General features: G+C 51.7%; 8 protein-coding genes across 8 annotated transcripts; 3 read left to right on the forward strand and 5 right to left on the reverse strand.

Moving 5' to 3' along the window:
• Nucleotides 1-1,392: 1,392 nt before the first annotated feature.
• N7468_005554 (putative ARF GTPase activator (Csx2)) lies at nucleotides 1,393-5,046 on the reverse strand (the record flags this gene model as incomplete). Its single annotated transcript, XM_058474851.1, has 5 exons — nucleotides 1,393-2,797; nucleotides 2,863-4,141; nucleotides 4,198-4,720; nucleotides 4,795-4,925; nucleotides 4,983-5,046. The coding sequence occupies 5 exons, from the start codon at nucleotides 5,044-5,046 to the stop codon at nucleotides 1,393-1,395; spliced, it is 3,402 nt and encodes a 1,133-aa protein (XP_058330591.1).
• Nucleotides 5,047-5,857: 811 nt separating this feature from the next.
• On the reverse strand, nucleotides 5,858-7,583 carry N7468_005555 (C2 domain protein; the record flags this gene model as incomplete). Its single annotated transcript, XM_058474852.1, has 3 exons — nucleotides 5,858-6,788; nucleotides 6,843-6,961; nucleotides 7,014-7,583. 3 exons carry the CDS (start codon nucleotides 7,581-7,583, stop codon nucleotides 5,858-5,860), a joined length of 1,620 nt encoding a protein of 539 aa, XP_058330592.1.
• A 665-nt stretch (nucleotides 7,584-8,248) lies between these two features.
• N7468_005556 (DNA repair protein RAD16) lies at nucleotides 8,249-11,083 on the reverse strand (the record flags this gene model as incomplete). Its single annotated transcript, XM_058474853.1, has 2 exons — nucleotides 8,249-8,480; nucleotides 8,541-11,083. The coding sequence occupies 2 exons, from the start codon at nucleotides 11,081-11,083 to the stop codon at nucleotides 8,249-8,251; spliced, it is 2,775 nt and encodes a 924-aa protein (XP_058330593.1).
• Nucleotides 11,084-11,822: 739 nt separating this feature from the next.
• On the forward strand, nucleotides 11,823-13,926 carry rad7 (uncharacterized protein; the record flags this gene model as incomplete). Its single annotated transcript, XM_058474854.1, has 6 exons — nucleotides 11,823-11,828; nucleotides 11,878-11,906; nucleotides 11,970-11,997; nucleotides 12,058-12,624; nucleotides 12,689-12,854; nucleotides 12,914-13,926. 6 exons carry the CDS (start codon nucleotides 11,823-11,825, stop codon nucleotides 13,924-13,926), a joined length of 1,809 nt encoding a protein of 602 aa, XP_058330594.1.
• Nucleotides 13,927-14,150: 224 nt separating this feature from the next.
• N7468_005558 (pirin family protein) lies at nucleotides 14,151-15,050 on the reverse strand (the record flags this gene model as incomplete). Its single annotated transcript, XM_058474855.1, has 1 exon — nucleotides 14,151-15,050. One exon carries the CDS (start codon nucleotides 15,048-15,050, stop codon nucleotides 14,151-14,153), a length of 900 nt encoding a protein of 299 aa, XP_058330595.1.
• Nucleotides 15,051-15,440: 390 nt separating this feature from the next.
• On the reverse strand, nucleotides 15,441-15,641 carry N7468_005559 (uncharacterized protein; the record flags this gene model as incomplete). Its single annotated transcript, XM_058474856.1, has 1 exon — nucleotides 15,441-15,641. The coding sequence occupies one exon, from the start codon at nucleotides 15,639-15,641 to the stop codon at nucleotides 15,441-15,443; it is 201 nt and encodes a 66-aa protein (XP_058330596.1).
• An 844-nt stretch (nucleotides 15,642-16,485) lies between these two features.
• N7468_005560 (uncharacterized protein) lies at nucleotides 16,486-17,986 on the forward strand (the record flags this gene model as incomplete). Its single annotated transcript, XM_058474857.1, has 3 exons — nucleotides 16,486-16,587; nucleotides 16,635-16,979; nucleotides 17,042-17,986. The coding sequence occupies 3 exons, from the start codon at nucleotides 16,486-16,488 to the stop codon at nucleotides 17,984-17,986; spliced, it is 1,392 nt and encodes a 463-aa protein (XP_058330597.1).
• Nucleotides 17,987-18,540: 554 nt separating this feature from the next.
• N7468_005561 (cytoskeletal protein-binding protein SLA1) lies at nucleotides 18,541-22,326 on the forward strand (the record flags this gene model as incomplete). The annotated part of the gene is made up of 6 exons (XM_058474858.1): nucleotides 18,541-18,936; nucleotides 19,089-19,516; nucleotides 19,576-20,405; nucleotides 20,460-20,835; nucleotides 20,914-22,235; nucleotides 22,298-22,326. Coding segments are annotated over 6 exons (3,381 nt in total), but the record flags the coding sequence as incomplete, so codon positions are not given.
• Nucleotides 22,327-22,404: the final 78 nt, after the last annotated feature.

The following is a 22,404-nucleotide window of genomic DNA, read 5'->3' on the forward strand; positions in this document are numbered from 1 at the left end:
ATGAATGGACTATCTTTACGCCTTGCGTACGCAGTACTGGGAGAGTTCCTGGGTCAGGATGTACTGTATCCCGTTGTCAGTCACCCGGTGGTCTTTGGGTATGTATCTGCACGAGTGAAGCCACGCTGGCCTCATGGATATGCCCACGTAAGTGAATCCGGTGGAAACCAGCCGAATTTCCTCCATCAGGAAAGATAAGCAAATACAGAGCAGCGGTGGGTTCCGTCGAGAATCTATTGGCGTGGAATACCCTCAGTGGCTGATCCCTGTGGCTTTTGTGGTGGCGATGATCCCAGTGAAGCTACTTCTTTCCCCATGGCGGAATCAGCTGTACCCATATGCCTGGAACTCCGCGGAGTGGCCGAACCTTTGACCCTCTTGTCGATATGCCCACGGTGAAGAGTCATACGTACCCACTACTCTTCATGGCTCTTGTGTTTCACTTGGGAGTATCCACTTGGGAATTGCCTCGAATGAGGATCTGATAATCGGGGCTGCGGGCTGGCATTAGCTTGAAGGAGAAGTTTAATTGGGGTCTCATTGTGCCGAAGCGTTTAATCTGCGCCACAGCCCCAGTGCATGGTCCATGGATATAATCGGCGGTCATCTGCCAGGACTCCGCTGGCGATGGGGCAAAGGATGTGAGTCAGAGTGATCAATTGCCACCAGAAGGCAGCGACATATTGGAAAGGAATTTGGCAGCGTTACAGTGGGTGGTGCAATGGTGATGAACGAATACCGGCATCGCCGATCTACTAGTACGTACAAGGGTAGGTAGGATGTATGATACAGTATGTGCCCGAGCATGGGGACGAGATGGAAAGACAATAAACCAAGTAATGATTACATTCGTCGAGGAACTTGTATCCTCGGAGTGCATATATGTTCAGAAGAACGTAGACCAGCGCATGCCAATCAGCTAGACAAGCCGATTACACGCGACATGGAACAAGGCCTAATCGCAGATAATGACGGGACAGAACAAGACCGGAGTTTTTGATACAAACTACCCCTATGATCGAAAGGATCATAGATGCCTGCAAGAATGTGAAAAAGAAGAGGCAGAGCAAAAAAAAAAAACTAAGTGGAGAAGTTACTGGTGTCTCGTCTTCTCTCGCTATGAAGAGCTCAGTAGGAAATTCCGTAACAAGCAAGAGTAGTGCAGAAAACTGGAGATATGTTAACAGTGAAAGTTTCGTTTCGGAAGCCACAAACAAGACGCAACGCGAGAGAAGCCCGATGAGGGCCTTGAGAAACAAGGATCCAAACCAAACACAGAAGAAGTCATCAAGGGGGAATGTTCATGCAAATCACATTAGGTTGGGTATAATTAGGAATTATGAGAGCGGAAGGCATCGGAATACCGAGTGGTTTTGCATAGAAGAGAAGCCACTACCGTTCAATCCGGTCGATCCCAAGGGACGCCACCTTCCCTGCGAAGCGGGCACCAGCGCTTCCTCGCTTGGATAGCTTGTCTTTGTCCGCAGAGCTATTTCCACTTGGACCAGAGACGGAGCTCTCTCGGCTCGAGCCGCGAATGGTCGGAAGTGTGCCAAGAGTATCACTGATCGCTTGTTTTCCTGCGACAGGAGCTGGACTAGGAGCATTGAAGCCGGACGGCCGTGCGACGCGCTGGCTGAGATAGAGCTGCGCGGCAGGAGTGAGAGGAATTGACGGGGGTTGCGGAGGGATTTCTGCGCCGTTTTGAACCAGCAGCTCGGCAATTGGGAATGGGATTGCCTTAGCGTTGGACCGGGCGGAAATACTGGTAGGAGTGGATCCGGGCGTTGCAGGGTCTGCAGCGGCAAGCGCGAGGAAAGTAGCGTGCGTGTTGCGAGAACGGTCGGTGACGTTCACGTTAGCACCAAGAGCAATCCCGTAGAGCACATCTTGGATATTGTTTTGCTTGATCGACGCAAGTAGATGCTCGTCAGGGGTTGCGAAGCGAGACCGAGCGGAGGGCAATTGTTCGACAAAGGCCCTATCCACATACTTGCTCGTTATAAACTTCAGCCGTTGTTCTCGTGTGGACATGGGCCCTGGCTTGAGCGATTGATCGAGTGTAGCTTCCCAGACCATATTGCTGACTCGGTTTCCAATTTGCAACAGAATCTCAACGATGTCATTTGAGAAGGAATGAATATCCAATGTTAGGGACCTGATTTTGGATATATGAGTTCCCAATGATCGATGAATACCACTGCATTCGATGCAGAGGATGATACCAAGATTGATTGACACCCATTCAACCTTTGAAGTGGAACCGCAATCGGCACACCATTTGTTACCCTCGTCAGCGTCTCTCACAGTCTGCAGAAGCTTGGCAGGATCTTCATCGTAGCTGTTGCTATCACGACGAACATAGCTTGGGCGTGCTCCGACTGTTGTGCGGCGGCCTACACCACTGGTATTGCCACTGCCACCTGAGCTACTCGAGTGATTATGATGGCCCGATACTGAGGAGCTTTTCCCTGTCAAGACGGAGCCGATGTCCCGGCCAGTGGATGACTCCCTCTTGGATGAACTTGCTCGCCCCGGAGACATTGCTCGCCCTTCGACTGCGCTCTGGAGTGCGTTATTGATGGACCGAATCCAATTTGCCATGTCTTCTTCCGACGTCGCTTGGTACACTCGTTTGAATTGTGGAGTGATGACCTCGAAACAGAATCGTCGTTCCGCATTGCGAGCCTCTCGAACCGATGCCATTCGGAGATCGATGGGATCCATGTGTAGGTCTAGTCTTTGCTTCCAGTTGCTGTATTCTGACAACTTCCCTTGGTCCAACACAATCCAGAACCTGGTTTGTCATGTGTTAGAGAGGTGGGGGAGAATTGTAGATTTGGGTTAAAGGGCAAGACTTACTTGTGCCAGGCCTGCTTATTGATTCCCTTGGGATCAATATGTGAGCCAGGGCGTGAGAGAGCCCACAATAGGCCTTCCTTTCGCTGTTGAGTTTCCGCAAGGTCAGCGCCCACATTGTTTTGCTCTTCAAGGTCGCGGATTCCCTTGAATTTGTTCGGTCCCGGTACAGCTGCAGAGCCAGTCGTTGCTGGGGTACCATTTCCGGCGTTGGGAGTGGCAGCGGATTGGTTTGGCTGGGACGAGACAGAGGAGGAATTGCTGATCACGCCCCGGAGTTGTGAGCCAGTGCTGTCAGCTCGGCCTAGTTCATTCTCCATGAAAGGAGCGCTGTTAGAGATACCGGCTGATGAGGATGGAAGACTCGTAGGGCCAGACAAAGCATCGGGTTCCAGGTATAGGTTGCTATTCTTCTCGAGGGCTCTGCGTTTCTCTTCCCGCTCAGTTCGTTTGAACTGGAACTCCTTGTCTGCCTGATTTACTCCCTCGATGAGTGCATCCAGTTCCGGCATCATCTCCTCGATTTTCGCTGCTGCTGCCAGGAAATTCTTCGCTTGGTAATCGGCAAATCTTGTGAGATGAGATAAAACCTCTTGCTCTTTGCGACCGCCATGAAGATCTTGCATGAAACTTGAATAATCAAAGCGTTTCAGCTCGAACTTCTGTCGTTTGGCTTGGTACTTCGAGTCACTCTCCGCGCGTTTCTTCTCCTTAAGCGAGTCTTGACGCTGGCCAAGGTAGCGTCCGACGTAGGCGTAGAAGTCCCGACTCTCTTCGTCGAACTCTTTCTTCTTAGCCTCGGCCTGTTTAATGTCATTTTGATACAATCGGAGCAGAGGCTCAATGACAATCTTTTGCAGTTGGAGGGTGTTCAGCTGCTCGTATGTCAAGATCTGCCTGGCAATCCGCTCGTAGTAATGATCTAATGCAGGCTGAACGGCATTGGCATTCGAGGTCGACGCGTCATTCAAAGACCCTAAGAAAGCTTCCATGGCCTCGTTACAAGCAACCAGGGCTTGCTGAGCAGCTTCGGCTTTCTTTAGCACCTTCTTGATCTTGGAGCGCATATTCCCGGTCTTTTGCTCCATCGCTTTCATGGTAGCGCGGAACAATGGCCCGTCTTCCCCAGTGCTCACATCGTCTCCAACTCGAGCAGCAGGTAGCTCGACTTTGACTGGCGGCGGTGGCGGAGGTTGCGAAGGAATTGGAGGCGGAGCCGGTAAGGAATCGCTTTCAGGTGGAGTAGTAACTAAGGGAGCTAGGGGGGGTTGTTTCGGATTCGCTATATTGAGAGGTAGCAGACTGTGTCGAGGGGACGCGACTGCGAGGCGCTGGGACTGGTAACTCGAGGTTGGGAGAGGATATCTGGGGGGCTTGGCAATGGGCGAATAGAATTATGTACCCAGAAGGAAAAGTGCGCGAGGGTGTTGAGACGGTTTGTCCTCTGGTCGTAGTCCAGCAGGCTACAGCTGTTTCGCCAGCCGCCGCCCCTGTCCTCTATTGCCTTGGGGGGCTTCCAGCTCCAAGTCCACTCAAATGACACAGATGGGCTGCCTTCGGTCGAAAAGTTACCAATGAGCTGTACATTGGAGTTGTCCTGTAGATTCGGGTTCGCATGGAATTCGCGAGTGATTAGGTTATCCAGTTCTTTGGAGTTTGACGCGTGCGCAAATGTTAGGCCGGTCAAGTTGGTGTCGATCACCTCCGGGAGGGAGCTCGCGACGCCGTTGACTGTGGAGCATGCGGTGTTGCCTGTTTGGGTTTGGCGAAGGACGAATGTGAAGTTAAAGATGAGTTCGTCCTCATTATTAAGACGTAGCAGAAAGGACGGGGCCGTGGCAGTGGGCGGAGTGTCGGGATCCTGTGCAAAGTTGGAAAACAGCCGGTCAGTATCCGTTATTCTGCGTTCTGAACTAGCTTGGGACGCTTGTATACCTGGATGTATTCGATCGGGGCATCGTCGCCGGCATCTCGCTTGGCCGTGTACCTTACCGCGGGGAAGGCATTCGGGGAAAGAGTGAGTAGGCGGCGCCGGGAGTTGCTGATGGAGACCGATGCGATGGAGACTACGATATTCTGTTAGTGCTCTGAATGGAAGAGATCAAAGGCAAGGACGAGCGCACATCTGTTCTGGTCTTTCAGGAACAAGTTCCCGGCCTCATCGAGGCGGCTGGCGACGTTGCCCATGATGGCGCTGGCGACAGATTCAGGTCACGGCGCGAGGGAGTTGGGCGAGCACCAAGCCAATCGGCCATCGACCGGGTACGTAGAAGCTGAATAGCCCGTAGCAGGAGACAAGACGAATGGCGGAACCCGTCATTCAGATTAAAAGTGGTTGGGAAAAAGAAGAGGGGCTGAGGTGGAGTCAAGCTTTGAGATTCAGCGATGGCGTCGATTTCTGAGGGAGAGAGGGGTGGATTCTCGGGGAACAGTGGAGCTGGGGCCGCCCTCCCTCTTCTTGGCCCTACACATTCTATTTATTTTGATCTCTACGTGCACTTAAGCCTCGGGAAATTTTGGTTTACTCTTGGGTAACATTTGAGCTGGTTCACTTGCAAGGCCCCCCGGGGTTTCATTTCTCAGCCCCTTGGTAAAGAGGGGGCCCGCAACCCTTTTGTTTCAGCCCCAGAGGAGCCACAGGTATAACCCCACTCACCAGGCACCTGCTTGAAGGACTGCAGGCCTGAGCCACGACAGTGAGATTGTCCCGTGATCGGTGGAGCATTACTAAATGTTAGGCATATGGGAAGTCCAAACTGAAAAAGAGCACGTTCTGAAGCATTTTGCAGATAGAACGAATTAAAAATACATCTCCAAACTGCGAATGAGCTCCAGTCGTATTAGTTGAATCGTGAAAGTCATGACGCTCAGTTCCAGACTGAGACAAGAAAGATATAGGCCATCAAAATCAGTGAAGACAGAAGGGCAAAAGGTACATGCCAGACGCCAGATCATCGCATATTATTTAGGCAGCCGCGTTGGCAGAGGGCGGAGCAACTCAGAGGTTCCCCATGGAAGCTGGGCGCTCCTTAGGGTTGTATTTGGGTTTAGATTTATCCGCATGTCCGTCATGCTCAACCCACCTCATCATCTGTCCCTTGACATCCCGCATCTCATGCACCTTCTTGGACAGGTCGCCCCGCTGAGGAGCCTGACCCATACGCTCGTCGAGCTCTTCCTCCTCCGAACTAGAGATGGACAGGGAAGAGGCGCTGCTCTGCTGAAGATACGTGATCACATTACCCTGTGCCTTGACTGCGCGCTGCTCATCCTTCATCTTGCCCATTCGCTCTGCGTCCTTTTGGCAGTCTAGTGTCGTAATATGAAGACCCGGGAAATTGGAAAGGAGGAATTGCTTCAACAGTGGAAGCTTTTCAGCGTTCGGACGGTATGTTCCACTGTCATTATCGATGAATAGTTCGTAGTCTGATGGCTCGGTTGAGTCGTGAGGGAGATGTTCATTCTGCTCAACGACCAGTCCCGCTTCGTCATTTGACTGGGAGCTGTGATGATGGTGTACACGTCGACGGACAAAGAATTCGCCCGAGAAAGCAATGTATATCGAAACATCACTATGCATCGTATGCTTGCTTAACAGATCGATTCCGAATTCCTTGCCCGTTTCTGTGAACCGCAGTTGTCCGTCCAGTGTAAGTACGTAGGTGAAGATGCGGCCACCTTGGCCATGGTTGGTGAACTCGAGGAATTTCTGGGAAAACTCTTTGCATGGTTCTGGAAACGATCCGTCAAGAGTACTGCGATCAAAGTTGTAGATGCGGGAGTGCTGGTGATGAAGCGCCTTGTTCAGGATCCGTCCTCGGAGGCTTTGCGCCTGGAACATGCCAGCGACGAAAGGTTTGAATTCAACATAACGATGGTACAACTCTGCGGGCACAGGGCCTCGGAGTTGCATCTCGATAGCTTGGAAGCTGTTCGGGTGTTAGTACGTATTCCCCGGAAAGCTTTGCGCCACATAAACCTACTTGTAACGCGTGATTGATTTGCCGTTCACGTCGGTCTGGGTATCATCTTTAACGCCCGCCAATCTTCCAATGAGAGGCGAAAAGTGCTTGAACCAGGCGTTGGGCCCAACAGTGTACATCTGGCCCCCGTTGTCCCCGGGGGGTCTTCCCCAGGCATTCGATGCTCATGACGAGGAAAGACTCTTGGTGATGACCGGTCGCGAATGCGGAGACGTTGGTAAAAACGTAAACGCGCTTGCTTCCATAGCGTTTCTTGATCTTGAAAGTCTGCTCCTTGAACCCTTCCCAGTTTTCCGACAGCGCCGGGACTTCAATGAAGGCAATCCCCAGCTTGTCATCGTGATCCGCGGGATCCTCATCCATGACATGGGCCTTCAGAAGAAAACCAGATGCTGGAACGTTGGCGACAATCCACTCGCAGTTCCAAATGGGGTTTTTGTTTTTGCGCACGGTTGGACTCCGGAAACTCATAATAGGGTCTTGCTTGTGGCGGCGGGGAAGGTCGACAATCAGTTGCGCGCGGATATAAGGGTCGGACGAGAAACTTCCGAAGTCTGCGACAGGGAGATCGTTGCCGCGATGGAAGGTAAATTTGACAGTATACCCCGGCGGCGCGCGGGGGAAGGGTGTAGCATCATATCCACCTGCAGGCTGGTGATGATCACCGGTCAAGCGCGACTGGACATTATCGGCCTTTTCGACCAACTTAGGGCCATACCGATCGAGGGGTTTGGTAGCCATAGGATGTGAAGACCGCGACTATGACGAGGTCATAATTTAGGGGGCAAAGATAAGGATAAGAATCAGAATGGGGTGGGGGGCAAGACAAGATACAAACAAAGGAGAAGGGCAGAGGTTCAGGAAAGTTGCGGGGACCGTTCCCCTTATGGTCCGCTGGTTCAGGGCATCCTCGGTGGAGACGATACCAAGAGCCAAGCTTCAGCCTTACCAGGCAGCAGAATATTGGCAAGTCTTGGGGATTCAATATCAAGGATGATCTCAGATCTGCATTCGCTTCTAAATTTACCCAAGAATAGAGAGTGGTGCGCGGAAATTGGTTCCACGTCGTGTAAGACGATACTGCATTAATTTCTGTCTGCCGGATCTGCTAGCTCATTTTGGGAACCCGTAGAAGTAGGAAAAAAACAAAGCAATCGAGCGAGAAAAGATAAGATACCACCAACTCCCACTCTCTATCAAAGCGCTGTAGAAAAGGCAAAAACAGAAGATTTTGGGGGGGAATAATAGTAATGTTTCGTGAGGTCATGAGGGGCTTGGGCCCCCCAAGGGAATGGCAGACGCACGTTAGTGGGTGGCCGGTGACGTTGGGCCAATCTCGTGCGCCAAGGGTTGACGGAGGTGGCGTATCAACACGGGCAAATTTTAATCAAAATTCCAATCAAAATCTACGAGCCACGGAACAAGAATTGCATGTCCTCGGGTGTCAATTTCTCCAAGGCCGCTCCTTGATCCTTGTTAATCGTGCCCTTGATAAGATTTGCCTTCTTCTCCTGCAGTTGGATGATTCGGGATTCCACCGAATCTTCGATGCAGAGACGAGTTATAACACACGGGCGCTGTTGTCCGATTCGGTGACTCCGATCAGCGCTTTGCCATTCAGCTGCGGGATTCCACCACCTGATAGAATGTAAGCAAGGGCGCGTATAACTGAAGGGTCTCAAGGGAAACAAAACTTACGGATCAATAATGAAGACTCGGGAAGCCTCGGTCAAGTTAAGCGCTACACCTCCAGCCTTGAGTGAGACCAAAAACACTTCTACATCTGCGTTGGTCATGAAGTGTTCAATAGACTTTTGGCGTTGTACGGGCGTCATGCTGCCATCGAGCATGACGGTATTGAATCCTGCATGGCGGAGACGCCACTCGACAAGCTGGAGCATGGAGGTAAACTGCGAGAAGATGATGGACTTCGGCGTGTGGCCTTTGGTTCGCTGCTTATAAAGTTCATAAAGGAGGGTTTCGATCTTGGTGGATGAAGTCCAATTTTCCATCATAATTCGATTAATGATGGAGTTCTTCTTGACGGACTCCCCGGATTGTTCAATGGTGGGTTGCTCCAGATCAATGGAAAGAGGGATGTGACATTGTGGACAGTCGACGACGGAGTCCTGGTCGAATGATTCAATGTAGTCTTTGGCACATTTCCGGCAGAACTCGTGACGGCAGCGGGATCGAATGGCATCTTCTGCGGGCTCATCACAGACGCGGCAGACAAGAACATTGAATCCTGGCTGCACATGTTTTTTGAGGATCAGATCCGGATGATTCGCCACTTGTCGCATCTGCATAATTAAACCGAAGATATTGGCGTAGTTGTTAAGCATAACACCCTGGCTGACATACGTATCGAATTTGCGGGTGGAGTTTGTCATGATGCTGGTCGAGAAGTCATGCTCAATCTCACCGAAGAATTCATTGTGGATGGTAATGCGTTTGGGAGGTAGTTCCATGGAGGAGGTGTGCTCTTCCTTGAGACGTCGAAGCATGATCCGATCTGTAATGAGGCGAAGCTTTGCCAGTCCCTCCTTGCGCTCTGCGGTATCTCCTTCGGTGATAGGGTTGAGGATCTCTTTATTGAAGATCGAAATGTGGTTGAAGCTGGTATGGGCGCATTCGGTACAGCGACCCTGCTTGTTGGATGACCACTGAAGCTGCTCGCAGGGGCACTGCTTGCAGAAATAGTACGCAAATGGCCGAACTTTCAAGAAACGAAGTAAGGAGAAGAATTCGCCAATTCTGTTTTGCACCGGGGTTCCAGAAAGGCACCACTTATAAGAAGCCTCTAGAGCGAAACACGCCTTGGCAACACCGGTGGTACGCGACTTGATGCTGTGTGCTTCGTCTAATATTAGCCGATGGTAGCGGACTGAATGAATCACGCTGTCCTCTTTGACCACTCCACCAGTACGCGACCAGCCTTTCTCTTGCTTGCGGTGAATAGATTCCAGGCTGGAGTAGGAGATCATGATCACGTCGTACTTGCGAATATCGGCAGGTGTCAATTTCTTGACCTTGGGGTCGGACTTGTGATAAACAAGGACTTTTAATTTACCATCGGTATACTCCTTGATTTCCGCGACCCATTGCATAAGAGCAACTGGAGGCACAATGACAAGGGTTGGCTCTTTTTGGGGATAGTCGGACATGATGAGTGAGACCGCTTGTATAGTTTTCCCCATGCCCATTTCATCACCCAGGAGACCCCCCTTATATTCTGTCTGCTCTTGATCCCTCATCCATTGCAATCCTTCCAACTGGAACGGCTTGAGTCGACGGGTAATAGACTGTGGTTGAGCCGCCTGTTTAGGGTTGATCGTTGGCTTGGCCTTGAGATCATCCCACATCCTGCTCACAACTGGGTGTTTACTCTCCAGTTTTTTCCGGTCCGCCGCCATCCTCTTACGTTTCCTGTCGCCTTCCCAGGACCATTCAGCGGGCGGACTGCTGTCTTCGGAAGCAGGAGAGATAGCACGAGCAGAGGCTTGTCCGATAGTACGGCGACGGCGCGGTCGCGACCCTGCAGGTATTCCGAGGACAAAGTTCTCAACCATGGTGTCGGTGTCAGAAGTATCTTCATAATCTGATGCCATCTCGAAATCGAGCTCACTGCTATGTAGAGACGGAGTGAGACTATCATCGTCGCTAAGCAATTGAGTTTCCTCGGCTCCACGCTTCGCCCGTTTCGGCGCGGGGATATCATATTCGGCTTCTTGGAGGGCTCGGGCAATTGCTGCATCTAATTGCTCCTGCTGGTGGGCCTGGGATTCCATGTCATCTGCAGACCGTTTGGTGCTTCGAGTGGATGACCTCCGGGCAGTTGCAGTATTACGCAACTGTTGAGCACGAGCCGTAGCATTGACTCGGACGCGAGGCTTGCTGCCCTCAGATTCGGTTGCAATCCCCACGCTGGTCGCGGGGGTAGTGCTGCCATCGGCAGATTGTACTCCCAACGAGTTCCGAGACGATCCATCAGGAGAATCAACCACCTGCCTGGGTATAACAACCTTCACATTATCCAGGTTCTCCCGTGGGGCGGGGGCATCCGTCAAGTCCATATCATCTTGAGAATTATCTATGACACGAGCAGTCGACGACTTGGATTTAGATCCCCGGGTGCGCGAATGTCCTGACATTGGAGCAGGTGAGGAATTTTTGACTGACTTAGCAGCTAGAGAAACATCATCTTCCGAATCGGGGACAATAGACCTTCGAGTTCTCATATTGTAAGAAGCTTGAGAAGTGGAAGGAGTATAGAGTCGTTGGAAGCGTGAAAGGTTAGAAAGTATCAAACCGACGGTCGGAGCTGTCTTTTATGGAACTGGTGTCGTCTCGTAAGCAAGTCTGAGATACTCAAAGGGAGTCAAAACCCCAAGGAATGATGAAATACCTGGAGAAATGCTGCAGTTTGAGTGTCAGACTCCTAAGTTGGAAACTGGCGGGAGTGTTGCCTTGGATCCGGCAGATCTGCCTGGAGCACGCCGAGGTATGCGGCAAACGAAAGAATCTAGAGGAAGGGAACGATGGCGTTGACAAGTCCTATTTCTCGCTTTCCTGGAGCCTTCAAGGAATGAGAAGTCTGCACAGGAGAGAGCGACGGGAAAAGGGGGAAGAGAAGAAAAAAGCGTGATCGGAGAAAGTGATCGATCCAGAAGTGCCTGAACCAGAAAAAGCCGGTCATTGGTCCCGAAATTTTTTTTTGCCTCCCTCTCATATGGAAAGACAGTACGGAGTAGCCTCATTCCTACTTGCATCATTGCTTGTTCCATCCCGCCCCCTTTCCCTATCGTGGTTCATCGCGATCGGTGACCGACCTCCACTGACGTACACTTATCGCCCTGGTTCCGATAAGAACTCGCGTTAAGTGCAACGCGAAACTGGCGCGAAACGTGTGACTTGTGACTCCAGCAACCAAACCTCCCTTTCACAAACCCCCGAACACCTAGTAATTATTCGGTCATCATGTACGTCTGTGGTCGTTATTTCCCTTCGGTTCTGATGCTGATATATTGAACAGGGCAGGGCGACGGCCAAGAGCCAACATCCGTGGACCGTAGGAGCTCATCTTCTCACTTGCATTTATCAGAATAACTAATACGACCATTGCAGACACTCGGCCCTCACGGATTTCCTTGCAGTAAGTTTCTGCCAACTAAGCGAACTCCGTATTCACGGAGCTAACGGAGCTATCATCTAGTCGAATAATATCTCTGCCGCCCAGATCCAAGACGACTACAACCGCCGGGTCGCAGAAGCCGCAAGAGCCGAGGCCGATGAAGAAGAACAGCAAGAGGAACAGGCTGAACGCGAGGCGGATCCAGACCACGAAGAGCTCGGCTCTGAAGTCGAGGAGACACCTGAAGAGAAGACCCGCAAGCGCAAGCGACAACAGGCCATCGAGAAGCTTAAAAGGAGCAAGGAATTTGCCCGGCGGAAGGCTCGGCGGACTGGGGATCCAGGCGATGATGCCGATGCTGACGAAGCCCTGGCAGATCAGATGATGAGTGAAAAGTCGCGCCCCATCCCTGGCCAGCTGGAGAACTGTGAGATCTGTGGCAAGCGGTTCACGGTCACCCCTTATAGCAAAACTGGTCCGGAGGGAGGTCTACTATGTGCCTCTTGCTCAAAGAACCAAAAGGAGGGCAACAAAAAAGCACCTCCTAAGAAGCGTAACTCGGGGATTTCTCGGCGTCAGAATCAGAATGCTCTCTTGGATGGACATGTCCGCAACGGTCCCCGATCCTTGCTGGAAATATGCATCAAGGTACTGTTCGAAAGGCACCTTATACTAGCTGTTCAGCTTCAGTTTCCGCTAACGCTGTCCCTAGAAAGTTGCCGACAATATAGATGATGTGGAGGAGTTCGGTGATCTCCCACCTCCTGTTATGCTCAAAATTAGTCATATCTTGTCCAGGCGACGCGCCATAACCCCCAAGATCCTGGATCTCTTCTTACGACCGCATCACCGGACGCTCGATATCTATGACTGTGCTAGTAAGTTCAGTTCGAAGAGCTCGCAACCGTGCAATGCGGCCAACTAACTTATCGTTCAGAGCTTGATACAAACGACTATCACAAGATCCTTGCCACAATGCCCAGTCTGACCAGACTAAATCTCCGCTTCGTCACTCCGATGAAAGACCAGATCTTGGAGTACATGATTGACAAGGATATCAAACTTGAGGATCTACACTTGGACTCTCCGAATTTGGTATCTGATGCTTGTTGGAGGAAGCTTTTTTCTCGGATAGGTCCACGTTTAAGGAGCTTGAAGTTATGGAACCTCGACTCTGCATTCGACGACGAAACAGCCCAAGTAATGGCTCAAAGTTGTAGGTCTCTGCAACGTTTGAAGTTGAAGTACTTCTGGAAACTTGGTGATGAGGCCCTTCGGGCGATCTCGGCTATGGAGACCTTGGAGCACTTGTCTCTCCAGTTCATGCAAGAAACACAGCCGGAGTCTATCTTGCACTTGGTCTCTGCACTAGGACCGAACCTTCGCTCTCTGTCCCTCGAAAACTTCGAGCTTGCCGATGACAGGCTTGTGCAAGGAATTCACAATAAATGCCGAAATCTCTACAAGTTCCGCCTTACTCATAATTCTGTTATCACTGACCAGGCACTAGCGGAGCTTTTTCGCGGCTGGTCCAATCCGGCCTTGAGCTATATAGACTTTTCCTCTCTTCGTGACGTGGACATGGCTAACCCCGATGGACCTGAAGAACCAATCGGACTCGCCTCGAATGGGTTCATGGCTCTGATGGAACACTCGGGCTCTAAGCTGAAGTCTTTGAACGTCTCCTCATGCCGCCACATTAACCGTGATGCATACGAAGAAGTCTTCGGACCGGATAAGCGCTACCCCCAGCTGAAATCACTCGATATTTCTTTCGATGGACATGTAGATGACTTCATTGCCCAGTCTATTTTCCGTTGCTGTCCGGCTCTCAAAAAGATGGTGGTCTTTGGCTGCTTCAAGATTCGCGACCTGGTGGTGCCGAAGGATGTGGCGGTTATTGGTACCGTTGGAGCGAAGTTGACTGTTGATGGAGCGGTGCAGGTATAGGGGGTCTACACTCAGAATGGCTTCGGAAGATTCGGTTAAATTACTTTTCAAGACGGACCCTCAGTTACAATTACGCATACTACGCGAGATAAACAAAAGCAAGAATTCAGAAAACTGCAGGGTCAGAACTCATCATTCATCTAGGGTATTAGCTTGACGCCAACAAGAAAATCCATCACATCATGTACAAATAGAAAACAACAATACAATCCACAATGACGCTTTCAATATGGGCTTCGTTTGCCGATCTCGCTCTCCCAACCGCGCATATTTTCAAATCCATTAGACGCTGTCTGGAAATCAAGCATGGCTTGGTAGACTTCCTCCTGAGTATTCATAACGAAAGGGCCATACTGCACAACTTTTTGGTCCAGCGGCTGCCCTGAAACGATGATGAATCTTGCTTCCTCCTTCGCATCTTCTGCAACCGAAGCTTCAACAAAGTCACCCTCCTGCTCAAACACAACATTATGGAACTGGTCCACAACCTGAGAGGATTCGCCCGATCCAAAAGTCGCAGTACCAGACAACATATAAGCAAAAGAGTTCCATCCTTTTGGCAGAGACTGCAGAATGCGACCACCAGGCTTGATCGAGACGTCTAATAGCCAAACAGGGGTATACGCCAAATCACGGACCGACTCAACGCCATACGACTCGCCCGAGATGACCTTCACTGAAACCTTATCGTCATCAGCCTTGGCGACAGGAATCTCAGCGGCGCGGAGGTCCCGGTAGCGCGGCTCGCACATCTTGAGGCTCTGAGGTAGATCGACCCACAGCTGGAGACCTGTGTTGAGCTTGCCAGCGTGCGGCATTTCGGAGTGCATGATACCGCGGCCCGCGGTCATGAATTGCAGGTCACCTGGAGAGAGGGTGCCCTTGTTGCCGTTGAAATCTTCGTGGTCGAAACCGCCGGAAATCAAGTAGGTGATAGTTTCCTGGCCACGGTGCGGGTGGTCGGGGAAGCCTGCTGCTCCGCTGCTGCTGAAGTGGTCCAGCATGAGGAAGGGAGTGAGAGAGCGCAGCTGACGGCCGCCGATGGAACGGCGCACCCGAGCGCCTGCGCCTTCGGATTGCTCGATAGCGAGAAATACTTGGCGGATTGCTCTTGGAACGGACATTTCGGTGATTGGGTTTACTTGAGGAGCGGGGAAATCCAGGTTTAGAGTGGCTGGCAGGGAGATTATGCTGGAATTGGCAGCCGTGAAAAACTTCGAGATGGTTGCTGGTGCTTTTTGTAGAAGTGAGGAGATCGAGTCTTGGATTGAGGATCGATATGCAACGATGACTGCTGTAACGCAAATTAGAAAAGGCAGGAGCAGCCTCATCGAGGTGAACAGAGCCTTTTATAATTGCTGGTAGAAGCAACGGAAGTTTCGAGTAGCACGCAGGAGATTCGTCTTAAGTACTTGAACTTTGATTTCATCTCCTTACCTCAACGTTGAATCAAGGTATGAAACCATGCTAAATAGCTGTCCGTGTTTCCCAATGCTTTGCAAAATATCAGTCAGCTACTTTAATTCCGTAAATCCAGAGCCTCCCAAATCATTACAAAGACTCGGGTCAGCATCGAGTAATGTGGGGTGCTCTGATTGGTAGACAGCCGCAGCAATTGACCAATGGACTTCAAGAGCGCGTGCTGCAGGTTCATGTCCGTAATCATTCCAATTCCATAATCCCGCGGGTGTCCACACACCAGTCCATCCCACCATGACACCTTAAGAAGGGTATCATTGTCGGTGCACAATGCATCGCCTAATTTTCTGCTCGGAACTTCATCAATTCTAGAGGGATCTGCAGCCAGAGATCAACGAACCATACTAGAATGAAAGGGAGTTAGAGTTAGCTAGGCCTCGGAGCATGTCCATAATCTTGGAGTTGATGTCAGCCGTTAGCCGATTCTGCCACTCCCCACCGCCCTTGATGCCAGCACCATCTGAACTACTGTCGTCCGAACACATGCGAAAGCGGATAGTAGGGTGGTGGGAGTTGGGTATTAGGTCGGTCGTCGTAGCTTCTCCTTCTTCCCCTTCTCCTCTTCCCTCCTTAGCTTTAGTATTCCAAATTGAAACGCCGTTGTTGCTGTGTCCCAACTCCGATTAGGTTTCCCGTTGACAGTTGACTTATTTCAGCTTTACATCCTTCCTATATAAAGACTTGTTGCCCACACTGCAAAAGGATGAGCATGTCAAGTGACACAAGGTCAGATGTGTAATTTGTGACAGTACTAATACAACTGACCCCATGATCCTGGGCGGTTTTCACTTATTCCCCAGTATAGTCCGCGGATCAGTTCCGTATCGTATTGAAATCAAGCGCTATCAGATAAGGCCACGGAGCAGCTCTCGCTCTCCGCTCCGAAGACCCAATACACACGCTTGAAAGCATGTGCTTCTCTCCCACCTCCCCCTACGTCCAGCTTCTCTGAATTCTGCTTCTGACAGATCCCTGAAAATTCCCCCGCTGGGGACTGAGCCAACGTCGCTAGCGTCGCATCCCAACTCCTGTCGAAGCTTCCAAGCGATCCCCCCATACCCGAAGATGCGACAAAGAAAGATGGGGGTAACCCTGTACCTCCTCTTCACATGCTTTACTTCCACTGTGTGGGCAGCTAAACGACCTTTCAACATTCAAGATGATGTCCTGGCCTATCCACAAGTAAGCCGAAATCGCGCTGACATCATGGGCTCATGAGACTGACCCAGAATTTGTTCAAGTACCAAGTGCTCTATCCTCAAGAATATATCCTAGATGCGCAAGCACAGGAATTACTTGAAAATCAGGTTTCCCTTTATGACGAAGTTTCGAGTCTCAGAGCAAATGCCCACGGCACCGAGGGTGTAGAGGCCGAAAAACCAGACAAGCCAAAATACGCCTACGAAGAGATGATCTTAAATGACCGACGGCTCCTCTGCCAGATCCCGCAAGTCGCGCAGGACGAACTCAATGCTACCGGTGTGACTCCAACCAGCGAGGCGGATGAGAAAAAGGAGTTGGCTCGGGCCACGGACAGAGAGGGCTTGAACTTCTTCGCGAGCTTGAGGGCAAGTGTATGTACTATTTTTCGGGGTGGTGGTCATACTCTTTTTGCTATCGCAAACAAGTAAAGCAGTTCCATGCACTTCCCCCAGGCCGTGGGGTCTCTACATATCCCCCTACTGAGGATCCAGACACTCATTCCTTCATTCTGGGACAGTTCCCGGGTCATACGCAGAGTGGCGAGAAATCCAGGGCAAAAGAACATGACCCCAAAAATGAGGTTGCAGAATTACACACCAAGGGCGGCTCACGATACCTCGTCCAGCATTTGCGGGGCGGTACCAGGTGTGATTTGACGGGCCGTGAACGCCGGATCGAAGTACAATTCCACTGTCATCCACAATCAACCGACCAAATAGGCTGGATTAAAGAACTTACCACGTGTACCTACTTAATGGTTATCTATACCCCACGTCTTTGTGACGATGTTGCCTTTTTACCGCCCCAGCAGGATGAAGTTCACAGCATCGAATGCCGCGAGATTCTTCAACCTGAAGATGTCCCAGAATGGGAGGCTGCAAAGGAATGGTTCCGAACTCACCAACTTGCCGAAGCTGCAGCAGACCATTCTGAAGTTCAAATGGTTGGTGGAATCGAAATCGGTGGGCACAAACTCGTGGGCATGGAAGGAAAGACGATTGAGAAGGGCCGAGTGGTTTCTGCGGGCGAAGAGCATGTGGAGATCGTTGCGAAACGTGAGAACGGCGAGATCCGACGCATGTCTAAACAGGCCATGAAGAAATTTGATCTTGATCCAGAGAAGGTGGAAGATATGCGGAAGCAACTGGAGGAATATGCAGGCGATAATGATTGGACACTTGAAGTCGTCGCAAGCAACGGCGTGATCAAATTCCAGGGCATCGTTGCCGACGAGGACGACGAGGAAGAGGGGAACGTTGATCCAAGGCCTCATGAAGAAACTGCCCCTCGGCAAGCAGACGGCTCGCATGCTAAAACCGAAGATCGGAGCGCAGAACCTGGTGACCGTCCATCCCAAAAACTCCCCCGCCTCAGATGAGGAATTGGAGAACACTGCAGGCAGTGAAGAAACCTTTAAAGACGAGCTCTGAGGGAACATATGTATAATAAGTTGGTTTTTGTTTATCAGCACATGACTAGCAAACCTCATTGGACTACTTCTCAGTGTGCAGAGTATCATGTAATCATCCAATTGTTCGCCTGGGCAGGCTGGCAATGCCAGGTACGCCTGGTTAGCTTCACGCCCGAAGACGTCAGATGGCCCGCTTGAGTGGGGGCATTTAAGACATGTTTGTCAACCAGTTTAGAGCCTGCCATTGAAGAGCCAACGTGGGAAATATAAAGCCATTATAGACGTATCGTCAGGCCAAATAAGCCGAGATTTGATGGTATTCGTAGTATACGTGCGCAGGTAAGGCCTACAGGCGTTGGAACTACGTAAGGAACGTGACCGTCGACTCCGAACGATCGGTACCCACCTGGCCCTCTCCCTCCCTGATCCAACCTCCATCTCCCAACTTCCCCTGCCAACGGCTGGTTCGGCCCATTTCTTTTGCCCATTCTTTTTTTTCAGCGGCTTAATTCCATATTGTTTTAACGCCAACCGTGGGCGCACGCTCTGGCCCTATTGCCAAGGTTAGCCCGGCACCGGCCACCGTCATCATCCCGACGTCCCGGACAGCACCCCAAGCCCGCAATTCGCGGTCTCGCCGCACAGGCATTGACGACTGTGGTGCTCTAATCCCATTTTACCTCTCAATCGACTCTCGCTCGACCGGGGGCCCGCGCAAATATGGGTTTCGTGGGCGTCTACTCGGCTGTGTACGATTACCAGCCTCAGGGAGAGGGGGAACTCGAGATCCACGAGGCGACCTGCTCTACGTCTTGGAGAAGAGCGCAGAAGATGACTGGTGGAAAGCCAAGAAGAAGGCGGAAAGAGACGACGAAGATGAGCCAGAAGGCCTAGTTCCAAATAACTATGTGGAGGAGGTAAGCCGTTCTGTCTGACTTGCGAAGTGTGGGACAGAGCTTCTGGTTGTATTGCACAAGTCGCTAGGGAAAGCCGCGCATTTGCTGGCGATAAACCAGAACTGGCACACTCTTTAGAGCAAGTTGGATGCTAACCGCAGTATCATTTATAGGCGCAACCGGTTCACCACGCCAAGGCCCTCTACGACTACACGCGGCAAACCGACGAAGAAGTTTCGTTTTCGGAAGACGCGGCGATACTGGTGTACGACACTTCAGACCCCGATTGGACCTTAGTGGGAGTCAATGATGATTTTGGGTTTGCCCCATCGAATTACATCGAAATCTTGGAGGATGTCACGCCTACCGCCGCCGTGCCTCCTCTGGAAGAGGAGCCCGAAGCACCAGCTCTACCTCAGCGACCCACACGGCCTGCCAATGGCGACCATGAAGAGGCACCCTCTCCTTCTGTGCACAATCCTGCGGCCGCGGCCATCGCCGACATCATACATAAGCAGCATGCTCCTTCCAGTGGCTACGCGGGCCCCTCTCGCGAGGAGTCCCCGCCTCCTCAACTCCCGACCCGACCCTCTGAAGACCAGTATGCTCGTGAAGAACCGCCCGCGCCAGCTCTTCCTCGGCGACCACCGTCCGAGCAAGTCACTTCTCCAATACCGTCCCATGCGCCCGAAGAAGAGGCAACTCCTGTCGCACCCCCGCGCCCGACGGTGCAAGCGCCCCTATGAGCCGTGATGCACCCTACGTCAAAGAATCACCGCCTTACAATCGAGCAGGGGAATTGACACCTCGATCACCTTCCGGTTATCATATCTACAATGTCAATGAGATGGTGGAGGTGATGGGGAAGCGCAAGAAGATGCCAACGACATTAGGCGTCAATATGGTCACCGGGATCATCTTCATTTCTCCGGAGGGTGATGACCGTCAGCAAGAGTGGACTGCTGATAAACTGACCCATTACTCCATTGAGGGAAAGCACGTTTTCGTTGATCTTGTTCGCCCGAGCAGGAGCATCGATTTTCATGCAGGTGCTAAAGATACCGCTCAAGAGATTGTTGCGGCCCTTGGCGAGATTGCCGGTGCATACCGCGCAGAGGGGTTTCGCGAGGTCCTGGATGCTGCAAAGGGCGGAGGCGGCCAAAAGAAAGGTATCATGCTGTACGATTTCATGGCCCAGGGTGATGATGAGGTGAGCGTCGCAGTAGACGATGAAGTCATCATCCTCGACGACACCAAGTCAGAAGAATGGTGGATGGTGCGGCGCTTGAAGAATGGCAAAGAAGGTGTCGTTCCCAGCAGCTATGTAGAAGTCACTGGATTTGTCTCCACTCTACCAAACCCAGATGATCTGGCGATGAATACTGTTGAAAGGAATCGCCAAGAGGAGGCGAGGCTGACCAAGGCAGCCGTTGGCAAGTCAAGAACTGACTCGATGGACTCCAGCAAGCGCGACAGCAAGTCCAAGTCTAGTGAGTACCTTTGACCCACGTCATCTTTGAGCTTTCGATTCTAACAGGACGCAGAACCAGATTTCTCTAAAGTGAGGAAGTGGACCGATCGCAGTAAAGCATTCACAGTCGAGGCACAGTTCATTGGTCTGCAAGATGGGAAGATCCACCTTCATAAAGTGAACGGTATTAAAATTGCGGTCCCTATTGCGAAGATGTCCGTTGAGGATCTGGAATACGTTGAGAAGGCCGCTGGTGTTTCTTTGGACGAGGACAAGCCTCTCTCCAGTATCCGGAACCGAGCAGTTTCTGATGCGAAACCAATTGGTAACGCAGGCGCTTCTGTGCAGCGTCCTGAGTACGACTGGTTTGATTTCTTCTTGAAAGCTGGCGTAGGACCCCACCAATGTGAACGATATGCGCAGAACTTCCTCAAAGATTCTATGGATGAGTCTATACTCCCGACGTTACCCCGGAGACCCTTCGAACCCTCGGCTTGAAGGAAGGTGACATTTTGCGTGTCATGAAGTATCTGGACAACACCCTTGGTCGTGTGGGCAAGAACTCGCGACTCCGTAATGTCAGTTTCGGCGGAGAAGAAGTTATCGAGGAAGGGGGGGCTCTTCTCTGGGCCTGGTGGTACATTGCGCAACAATACTCGCAAGGGCAGACCAACCCCAGCTGTCCAAGCCGGTGATGTGGTCGATCCAAAGGCCTTTGCGCAAAAGGATGCAGAGGAGAAGGGAGAGGAACGTACAGCGACTCCTCCAGCTCCTGTGGAGAAAGAGAAACCTGTTACACGTGGGTTCGATGATGATGCTTGGGAAGTGAAGAACCCCAAGCCTACGAGCTCCTCTGCGCCTGCTGCTTCGACGCCACCTCCTACATCCCCACCCGCTGCCCAAGCTCCAGTCCCCAAGCAAGTCACCGGGGCCATGGCAGACCTAACATTGCTTCAAGCACCTCTGCAGCCTCAAAGGACTGCCACTGCACCACCGTCTGCGTCGCCTATACCAGCTTTACAGCCACAGCAGACTGCAGTCCAGACACCTCCTGTGCAGGCCCAGGCCACAGGTGCTACCCCGGACTTCTTCAATAAGATAGCATCTATGGGAGCGGCGGCTCGACAGCAGCGTCCACAGCCCACTCAAGCAATGAACCAGAACTCACTTCTCCCACCACCCCCACAGCGCCCCCTTTCGGCTCCTCAAAATTTTTCTCAGCAGCAAAGCGCCTTTGGGCCACCGCCATTACAAGCTCAGTTGACAGGAGTCCCGCAAGCTGGTCCTCCCGTTGCTGCCCCTGGTCAGAGCTTAGCTGAGCTCAACCAGCAGCGCCTTCAGCCACAGGCTACTGGTTTCATTCCACCGAATCAGTTCCAGAATGGTCTAATACCTCAGCAGACTGGCGTCATGATGCCTCAGCAGACCGGTATCATGATGCCTCAGCCAACTGGGTTCACCCCGCAGTCGCAATTCGGTATCCAGCAACAACAGCAGCAGTTTGGAAATGGCATGCCCGGGCCAAATCAACCTGGCTTCCCGGGAATCGCTGCGCAGCCTACAGGCTTTGGCGGATTTGCGCAACCCCAGCAACCTATGCAAACCGGCATCAATTCTGTCCTTCCCCCAGCATTGCACCCCCAGCGTACAGGCATGAATGGTTTTGGAGGTACAACTTTCAATCAACCTCCGCCTCCAGTGCCGCCAATCCCTCAGCAGCCAACTGCCGCTCCTCTGACTCCTCAGAAAACCGGTCCTCCGCCTCCTATCAGGTTTGGTGTGAAGCCCAATGAGCCCAAGCGACTTGCACCTCAGCCGACGGGTTTGCGAGCGAACCTTGCTCACGCCAGTAAGTATCCACGCAATCCGCACAAGAAGCGACCAGAAAACACTTGACTAACCTTCCCCCAGCACCGCACAACCCATTTGGTTTTGATTAGGCATAATTCTGTATCTTGTGCCTATATAACTTTTGTTGATGCACATCGGTCGCCTCCAATCTCTCTACGTCTCGGCTG

Source organism: Penicillium chermesinum (assembly GCF_028974085.1).
Source record: "Penicillium chermesinum strain IBT 19713 chromosome Unknown utg000004l:1.0-3345178.0:1.0-3348027.0, whole genome shotgun sequence".
Taxonomy (NCBI): domain Eukaryota; kingdom Fungi; phylum Ascomycota; class Eurotiomycetes; order Eurotiales; family Aspergillaceae; genus Penicillium; species Penicillium chermesinum.